At 32.9% G+C, this 8,901-nt stretch overlaps 1 protein-coding gene across 1 annotated transcript; it reads left to right on the forward strand.

Annotated features, from left to right (window-relative positions):
• Positions 1 to 344: 344 nt before the first annotated feature.
• LOC147532885 (diacylglycerol O-acyltransferase 2D-like) lies at positions 345 to 3,901 on the forward strand. The gene is made up of 9 exons (XM_086649626.1): positions 345 to 735; positions 836 to 910; positions 1,029 to 1,114; positions 1,419 to 1,525; positions 1,612 to 1,767; positions 2,419 to 2,505; positions 2,601 to 2,698; positions 2,917 to 3,004; positions 3,629 to 3,901. The coding sequence occupies exons 1-9, from the start codon at positions 539 to 541 to the stop codon at positions 3,728 to 3,730; spliced, it is 996 nt and encodes a 331-aa protein (XP_086505752.1). The 5' UTR covers positions 345 to 538; the 3' UTR covers positions 3,731 to 3,901.
• Positions 3,902 to 8,901: the final 5,000 nt, after the last annotated feature.

An 8,901-nucleotide genomic window follows, 5' to 3' on the forward strand; every position in this document is an offset into this window, starting at 1 on the left:
AAGGGGAATGGAGCTAGGTTTCCAAGTAGCTGAGAGATTAGGGCTTAATAGTTTCGAGATGGAGACGGACTCTTTAGTCCTGGTAAACCTAATAACGGATGGACGAGATGCATCCCCGTGGAGATTGATAAACGATCTGGACCGTCTACGTGGCTATCTAACGGGTAGAGATGTGGTAATCAGGCACTGTCCGAGAGAAGCCAACTTAGCCCCACATGAACTGGCGAAATCTCTTATGAATCCATAACTTTGTCTGTATGTTCTGTTTGACCCTTTTTGGGACTTATAAGCTTGTACTCATTGTATCCTTTGGATATTATCTATGAAATTAGCTTTTCCGTCAAAAAAAAAAAAACAACAAAATGACGTCTACTCTTCAACAAAAAAACAAAAACAAAATGACGTCTCCCGATTTTCCTCCAGTAGAAAGGCAGACTTCAACGAAGAAAGAGAAAAAAAAGACACACTTTCTTCGATCTCTCCGTCACATTTTCTCTCTCTAAAACACAAAAATCATTTTCTCTCTCTCTCTACTTCAATGGAGGAAGAACCAAACGGGAATCATCAACCTTCAATTAAATCTGCCCTAATTACTGAGTTAACAGTATTTGAGTCAAAGAAATCGTCGACTTTTCATACCTTAATTGCTCTTTCGATATGGCTCGGTTCGATTCATCTCAACGTTGTTTTAGTTTTAACTGCCTTCTTCTTCCTTCCTGCAAAACTTGCCTTCGCGTTCGTTATCTCTCTCTCTCTCTCTCACTAACCTAATTTTGTGATTGATTCGTTTTTCCAATTTGTAGAATTCAATTTTGTTTTTCCTATTTTTTGGCAGTGTAATTGGGTTACTGGTATTTCTAATCGTGATTCCTGTAAATGATAAAAGTGTATTAGGAAGAAAATTAGCTAGGTAATTCTCTCTCTCTCTCTCTATACTGAGATCTTCTTCTATATTTATGTTTGGGGAGAAGGAATTATTGATTGGTAATGATTTATTACTAAAAATAGGAACTTTTTGAAAAAATTAGGTATGTTTGTAAGCATGTTTGTGGACATTTTCCAGTTACTCTTGATGTGGAAGATATTAATGCATTTGATCCAAATCAAGCTTATGGTAAGCTTTATTTGCATTTAGTTTGGGTTTTTAATTCATATTTTTTGGTTGTTATAAGTTAAGTTGATCTCTTAATTTGAGAATTGTATTATTAATCAGTCTTTGGATTTGATTTTGACAATTAGGGTATTGTTTATGAGTTTATTTTAATCCTTGTTTGAATCAATCGTCTCTGAATGTAGTCAACAATTTCTTTCTTCTAGGAACAATTTTAAAAGTTTGCAGAAACTCTTCTTGGTAACAATATAGTGCTTTAATGTAGTTTGTTACAACAGTTGATGGCTCTAATTTATGGTTGATGCAGTTTTTGGCTATGAGCCACACTCTGTCTTACCAATTGGCGTTATTGCACTTGCCGATCTTACCGGATTCATGCCATTGCCAAAGATTAAGGTCCTTGCGAGTACTGCTGTAAGTTTAACTTCTCTTAGTACTTGAAGAGAGATGGAATAATTCACACCATTCCCTTTCTTATCAGTGGGAAAAAAAAATTATAGGTCTTTTACACTCCATTTCTAAGGCAAATATGGACTTGGTTGGGACTTGCTCCTGCAACAAAGAAGAACTTCATTTCATACCTGGAAACTGGTTATAGTTGTATAATTGTGCCTGGTGGAGTGCAAGAGACACTTCATATGGAGCACACTTCTGAGGTTCGTTTTTTGCTCTATTTTGAGCTCACAAGAAGCTTATTAGTATATTGTTAAAACGTCTCATCTGATTTATCCATACTCAAGCTTGGTTCCAGCTTTATAAGTTGGTAAGGATGTTTCCGTGTTCTTATATATTTAGTTTAGACATTTCCATGTTTTTCTACGAAGAAAGAGAAAAAGAAGATGAGTTACTAGAAGGTAAGTCAATGAAATTGGTGTTTCCAATTTTGAATCTGAATACAAGACTGAGCTAAGTGTCTTGTCCTCTATTGTTATTACGAGTAACTAAGTAGCAAGAACAGGCGCAAAACAAAAGCCGATGTCCTATTTATCTGTCAATGACCTTTTCTTTTGTTACTCCTTTTCTGCATGATAAAATAGTTCAAGGTACTTCTCAACTTCGTTGAATATTTTTTGAATGGTGCCTAGTAATTTTTTTTCTTCTTCCTCCTCTTGTAGATTGCATCTCTCATCTTGCATCATATCTTGTTATCCTCTGGCTTAAATGGAAGATAACTTCTTCACGTCCTTTAAATGCTCCTTAAAATTAGACACTATCGTATTAGTTTTATTTATATGAGACTGAGATAGTCTTTTCAAAAATTAATTGTTCTTTAGAATGTTTAGATTTCACTTTTTCTTGTTATCTAGGTTGCCTTTGTCAAGTCAAGGAAAGGATTCGTTCGTATAGCAATAGAGAGGGGCCGGCCTTTGGTTCCAGTTTTCGCCTTCGGTCAGGTTAGAAAAGTCATCATTCTATATAAGCCGTATGACTTAATTTACAATGAACAGCAACTGCTTTATATACGATGTTTATGTCTTTCCATATACAGAGTAATGTCTACAAGTGGTGGAAACCTAGTTGGAAATTCGTAGCCCGCATTTCTAGAGCAATCAAGTTCAGCCCAATTGTCTTTTGGGGAATGTTTGGGTATGTGGCATATGCCTTTATCTTCCGCTTTATATTTTTGCAATATTTTTTTATGTAAACTTTTAGGGAAAAAGGGAAAATTCAACAATGCTTCATCTATTTTTGTAATACATAATCCACTGGTTTAGCATAACTGTTGAAATACTTTTGCCAGTTTATACATGGTGACCAAGATATCTGTAGAAAGAATCTTAAGTTTCTCATTTGTTTAACAACAGATCACCTCTGCCACATCCAAATCCGATGCATGTTGTGGTAGGAAGACCCATTGAGCTCAAGAAAAACCCACAACCCACAATGGAAGAGGTAAGGATGTTAACTTCTTTTTAGCATTGGAAATAATAGATTATCGTTTGGTAAACTCGTCTGTTAACAGTGTTAAGTAGGAACGTCGATAGACTTGTAGTCTTGACACTTAGTAGGATATGGTGAAAGTAATCCTATAAACCCTATAATCGAGTACTTCAACATTCACTAGTACAATATTACGAGTTCCAACTAGTGGCATGGCATGGTCGGATGCTGTTGTTCCCTTGTCGAATAAGGATCAACAAAATCTCATTCTTGATTCTAGGCATAGGAACCAAAATGAGTCTCAAAGTAGTCCGAGGATAATCGATTCAAAACTAGTTGGCCACCTTCATGGAGTTTATTTTAACTGGGTCGTATTGGATGGAGGGACTGCACGATTCTCAATATAAAGTTCGAGAATGAAAATCAAGCCAATAAAAGGAAAGCACGACGAGCTAGTTTAAATGTTTTTTCTTTTGTTTTCTGACCGACTTGTCAACTAGTTGAGAACCCTCCATAATTGAGAAATGTAGGAACGATGCCTCTCTTTCCCAGTCCGTGTTTGAACATTTAACTCTATTTGTCTGCATAAAATCATAACCAAGTTCTTTTTCTGTATTTTCCATCTTGTTTGTGAAGGTCAATGAAGTTCATAGCAAATATGTTCAAGCACTTGAAGAGCTTTTCACAAGGCACAAGGCAAGGGTTGGTCATGCCGATCTCCAATTGAGAATCCTATGATCTGTAGCTTGTTTATGTTCTATTTTTTCTCTCATTGTTTATATTGTTAGGGAAAGGGAAGAAACATTTATGTAGTTATTTAGAACTAAATGTATAGTAGATACAGAAATTCCCTTTTACGACTAATAGTAACTTGTGATTCAGATGTGTATAATTATGTAGTTTTTATCAGTGCCTGCTTCAATTTAGGTGTCTGAGAAATGCGTCTTGTGCTTGGAATTTGTTCATAAGTTGGTAAATTTGTATGGTGGGGCATTTCAACAAAACTCTTTGTTTTATGTCTCCACCGAGTTTGTTCGATTGGAAAGGTACTGCTGAAATTATTTTGCAATGTGATGAATCTACCTATGTATTGTATTTGTCAAACACATACTATCTTTCTCTCCCACTTTGTCTCTCAATTTTCAATTTGAAAATCAATCTAAGATTAGATATCAAACTCAATGAATAGAAATCAAACTCAATGAATAGAAATCAAAAGGACATTAAACACTTTTTATGTAAAGTTTGTGACCAAATTTTGAAATCCTTCTTAAAGATCCTTCCAATTAAAAAGCAAAGTAAAATCCTAAAAAGCTTTCCAGAAATCTCATTAAAAAACAAAGATTAAGAGCATCTCCAATGCAAAACTCAAAAAAATCTCTATTCGTCCTATTTGTCGAGTTCCAATTGAGATTCTCACTCATAGGTGTCCAAAATAGAGATCCTCAATTCTTGTATGTCTCCAATGCAACACTCTAAACTCTTTTATTTTACTTATGTGTCATGGTTATTTTTGTAAAAAAATAATTAGTTATTTTGGAAATATACGAAGACTTGATTTCTATTGGTTGAAATTTAAATATTGATGAGTTGGACAATTAGAGATATCTCAAGAGGACACTCTGAAAATAGAGTGTCCTCTTGAGATATCTCTATTCCACTCTCGACACATCACCTTTGAGATCTTAGTTGAGTTTTGCATTGGAGATGATTTTTTAAGAAAAACTCAGAAAATCCTATGTGGCACTCCGAATTTCTAAGATTGAGTTTTGCATTGGATATGCTCTAAACTCTAGAAATCTCCCTCTGAAATCTTTGTGAAGACCCTTTTATCATTAGAAAGGAAAGATTAAACTCAAGAAATCACTCCTAAAATCTCTCCAAAATTTGTGAAATTAGAGAGATATGAAAGCAGTGGTCTCCTCCCACTGACCAGTCCTAGGCAATGCTTTGGGCCACGGATTGGTCAGTCCGGATAGAAGCGCCTACTGTTGTCAAAAAGTGACTTCGGTCGAACGCTCATGGGAGGCGCTTATAATAATTTCGGATGGCGCTTATAGTAATGTTATATACGCTTATCATTTTCACCGATATACTCACTGTTATTCACACTCGCACCTATTTTTACTCTAACACACTCACTTCTCTTCATTCAAATATGTTGGTCAAATTCTCCGGTTCATTTTCTCTCTCTTTTTCTTCCTATTTCTCCTACTCGACATTTCCCTCTATTTTCTCAGTTCTCAGTTTCTTCTCTCTCATTCTCAAGTTTTCGGATAATATTACTTTTAAAAGTTATACAAAATGATTATATCAATTTTAGAATGCGTTATTTTCCTTCAATAAGATGAAATTGATGCTATACCCAAACTTTCAAAAAGATGAAACAATGTGTAACATAAGGCATCTGTACAATCCTACTGACAGATATCGTAGAAGAACATTCAAAAAGAATTTTGATATACGTCAATAAGATAAATCCGATGCTATACTCAAACATGTCAGAAAGATGAAATTTATGTGTGATATAAAAAAGTCAGAAAAAATGTCAACAGTTGGTAGCCCAAGTGGTTCCAGGGTGTTCACATAAACTCTAGAAAGCTCTGGAGGTCTCAGGTTCGAATTCCAGAGAAGGTGGAATCTTTGGTTTATTTGATCTGGGATTATTAGGGTATAAATAATGTAGTTGGGCTATAGGTCCGGTTCTGTTAGAGTTTGAGTGGCCGGTTATCAGGCTTATCACATCTTTGATGTATCAATGTCAAATGTAACGACATACATTGATCGTAGTCGACTTCCAAAAAAAAAATATCAATGTCAAATGTAACGACATACGTTGATCGTAGTCGACTTCCAAAAAAAAATGTCAGAAAGATGAAACTGATGTGTAACATAAGACATCTTTACAGTCACCAATAGGTAACATAGAGCACCACTTGGAGAGAATTTTGATAAGTTTTTCATTAGTAAGATAAAACCGATAGGTGTCATTATATATTTGTAGTTTCGTGTCGACTTATAATGCAATATGTCGGACTGGTACCTCAAATAAGTTACCTTCGTAAAAGAATTCTTAGTTTTTTGGGAGTAGTAGAAATTATAAGTATTTTTAAAAGCTTCACCAATATTGACTTATGGGAGTGTCTAAGGCCCCTTTTTTTTAATCAAATCTACTTTGATCTCTCTTCGCATCTCAAGGACTGGATAAGTTCGAGGGCACTTGGACTGGACCTACTCTGTGTTGGGTTTGATTGTTTGAACAACACGGATTGAGATCAGCCGAGTGCCTTCGGACTATCTGGTCCAAGGTCCACGAAAGTGTCAAGAGTAAAAGCAGTAAAAAAGGAGAGGTGCCTTTAGAGACACCCTTTTTTTATTTCTATCTTCGTCTCCCAACTACCACTTCAAAGCTCTCTCTGTCTTTCTTCTAGTGTATGCCCAAAGATATAGTAATGTATTTTCAAGAATTCAGTTTTTCATCTCTGTCTATCTTTATAGTTACCATGAATGCATTTTACCTTTAAAATAATTGTGGTTAGTGAAAGAAGATCCCAGGAAGTCTTCCCCTACTTAGTTGGACTGCCTGGACAATATGTCTATATATATAGATATATATAGTTTTTTTGATAGATAATATATAATATACAATATTTTTATACATTTTGTGAATGGCAAGATCTAGCTGTATATACTTACAATTATTCATATTTAATATACATATATATATATATATATATATATATATATATATATATATATATATATATATATATATATATATATATATATATATATATATATTTGTAGTACACAGTTTCATTTGGAGACACAAACAAATAATAGTATTTAATTTAATAATTTTTGAGTCTATAGACCAAAAATAGGGTCCTAATAGGAGATTTAATCCTCTATAATCCTAAAAAGGATTTAAAAACCAAATTAATCATCATAAAAGAGATCTAGTCCATTTGTATTCATCTCGAGAGAAATATCAAATCTCTATAATATTTAATCCTTATTAATACCTATTATAACCTTTCCATATATTTTGTAACCGTTTTTGCCAAAATAATCATGTATATATCATTTCCTTAATTGTCTCCATCTTTCTCTCTCCAATCAGAATTATAATGAAAGAAATATTAACAAATCTAATATGTAACCGTAATATAGTATATCTCATTTTTAAGAACATTAACCTAGTTGTTTAACCACTATTAACATCAAAACTCTACATTCATCTCCATTAAACTTATCGAAGATCAATTCTTGAAGGTAATTATTTTTGCTAAAATCATAATGAGAACATTCATTTGTAAGATTTCGTTTTTGTTTTCATGTATTTGATATTACTGTTTTGTATTTAGATTCATTTTTAAGATCTAATAATTAATTTTTTAAACTGTATCAAATTGTTATGTATTATTTCTGAAAAAACGATTCAATTGTAGATCTTTCTCATAATATATATTTCCATCTTTGATAGATCTGAAATGGAAGTCTAAACTTCTCTCTCTCTCTCTCTCTAAAATTTTAATATCAATAATGAAATCTTTGATCTTTATATCATATTTAATGTTTTATTGAATCTAGGTATGTTCTATATCTTTCAATTTTCGTGGTATGTATCTTAAGATTTTCGTTTAATCATTACTGAAGTTTTTTTCAGATCAGATTCATCTTCACTGACGGACTCAGATTTGCGGTATATTCAGATTCATTGTTTTCTCTGGATATAAAGTACATGTACTTTACGCGTACTATTTTCACAAAACAGTTGCCGTTTATAGTACAATAAATGTTCCAAAAATTATATGTAATTTATTGCACATTATACATATTTTTTCACATAACAGTGACCTTGTGATTCGAACTAACGTTATGTTTGTCTTCTAACACATTATGAAGTTTAACAAACAGTATGCATAATTTATTCCATTATACATGTCGTTTCTAGTAAATTGTTTGTTTTGTTAACAAATGTATATGTTTTCTTTTTGCAGTTTTGTTGTTACTTATGGAATTTGCTACTGAAGTTGGTCATTTGTTTCCTGGTGGTGCAAAATCATTTGGATATGCTCTTCGACAATATAGTGTAAATGTTGTTTGTCCTGCTCAAGACTACATATGCTCTTCGACAATATAGTGTAAACGATTTTTTGGTAACAGAATGTAAACGATGTGTAATGTAAAAGAAATTATGTGTTATGTAATAGAAAGTATGTGTAATTTACTGAACAAGACCCAAATACATTTGATAAGTTACGTTGTATACTTGACTAATGATGGTTTATTCGTCATAAATAATACATAATTTACGTATTTGTTTCATAATTTGTATTTTTGTATTTATGTATGAGTAAAAACGAAAACAAATGCTGCTTTAATGTTCCCAGAAAAATATACTATTTCCAAAACTGAAAGTTAAGTGAGAGAAAGTGATATATATGTTTTGTATATTAACCCCCAAATCACGCTAAATTGATCCTAGATTGATTCAGATAATAGGAAAGAGAAAATTTGATTTCCAAATCTGTTTAGAGGAGAGAGAAATTATGATTTGTTTCTATCTTTTTTTTCTAATAAATCTCCATATTTTTGGCTAATAAATCTCCATATTAAATCTGTAAAGAAGAGAGAGAAAATTGATTTGGGAAAGTTTAGATTTTGTTTCTAAACAGATTATAGAAGAGAGAGAAATTTTCGTGAGAATCTAACCGTTTTTTCCTAAATTTATCCTAAAATCAAGGTACATTAAACCGATTGAAATCCCAAATGAAGTAGGTTTAGAGAGAGAAAGTGTCTTTATGAAGATTGGTATCCAATCTGTTTCGGCTGAATAAAGATCCCCCACAAATCACGCCCACGGGTTTTGGGAAAGTTTCCTAAAACCCTCGTAAATTCAAAAA

Source organism: Eschscholzia californica, unplaced genomic scaffold (assembly GCF_041429995.1).
Source record: "Eschscholzia californica isolate CP2 unplaced genomic scaffold, dmEscCali1.0.p SCAF_6, whole genome shotgun sequence".
Taxonomy (NCBI): Eukaryota; Viridiplantae; Streptophyta; class Magnoliopsida; order Ranunculales; family Papaveraceae; genus Eschscholzia; species Eschscholzia californica.

Bases quoted from the DNA above. Each gene is read 5' to 3' on its own strand.
- LOC147532885 (XM_086649626.1), top strand. From the start codon at position 539: ATGGAGGAAGAACCAAACGGGAATCATCAACCTTCAATTAAATCTGCC. The intron at 1,526-1,611 runs GTAAGTTTAACT...AAAAAATTATAG, and splicing joins AGGTCCTTGCGAGTACTGCT to GTCTTTTACACTCCATTTCT. The intron at 2,506-2,600 runs GTTAGAAAAGTC...TTCCATATACAG, and splicing joins CAGTTTTCGCCTTCGGTCAG to AGTAATGTCTACAAGTGGTG.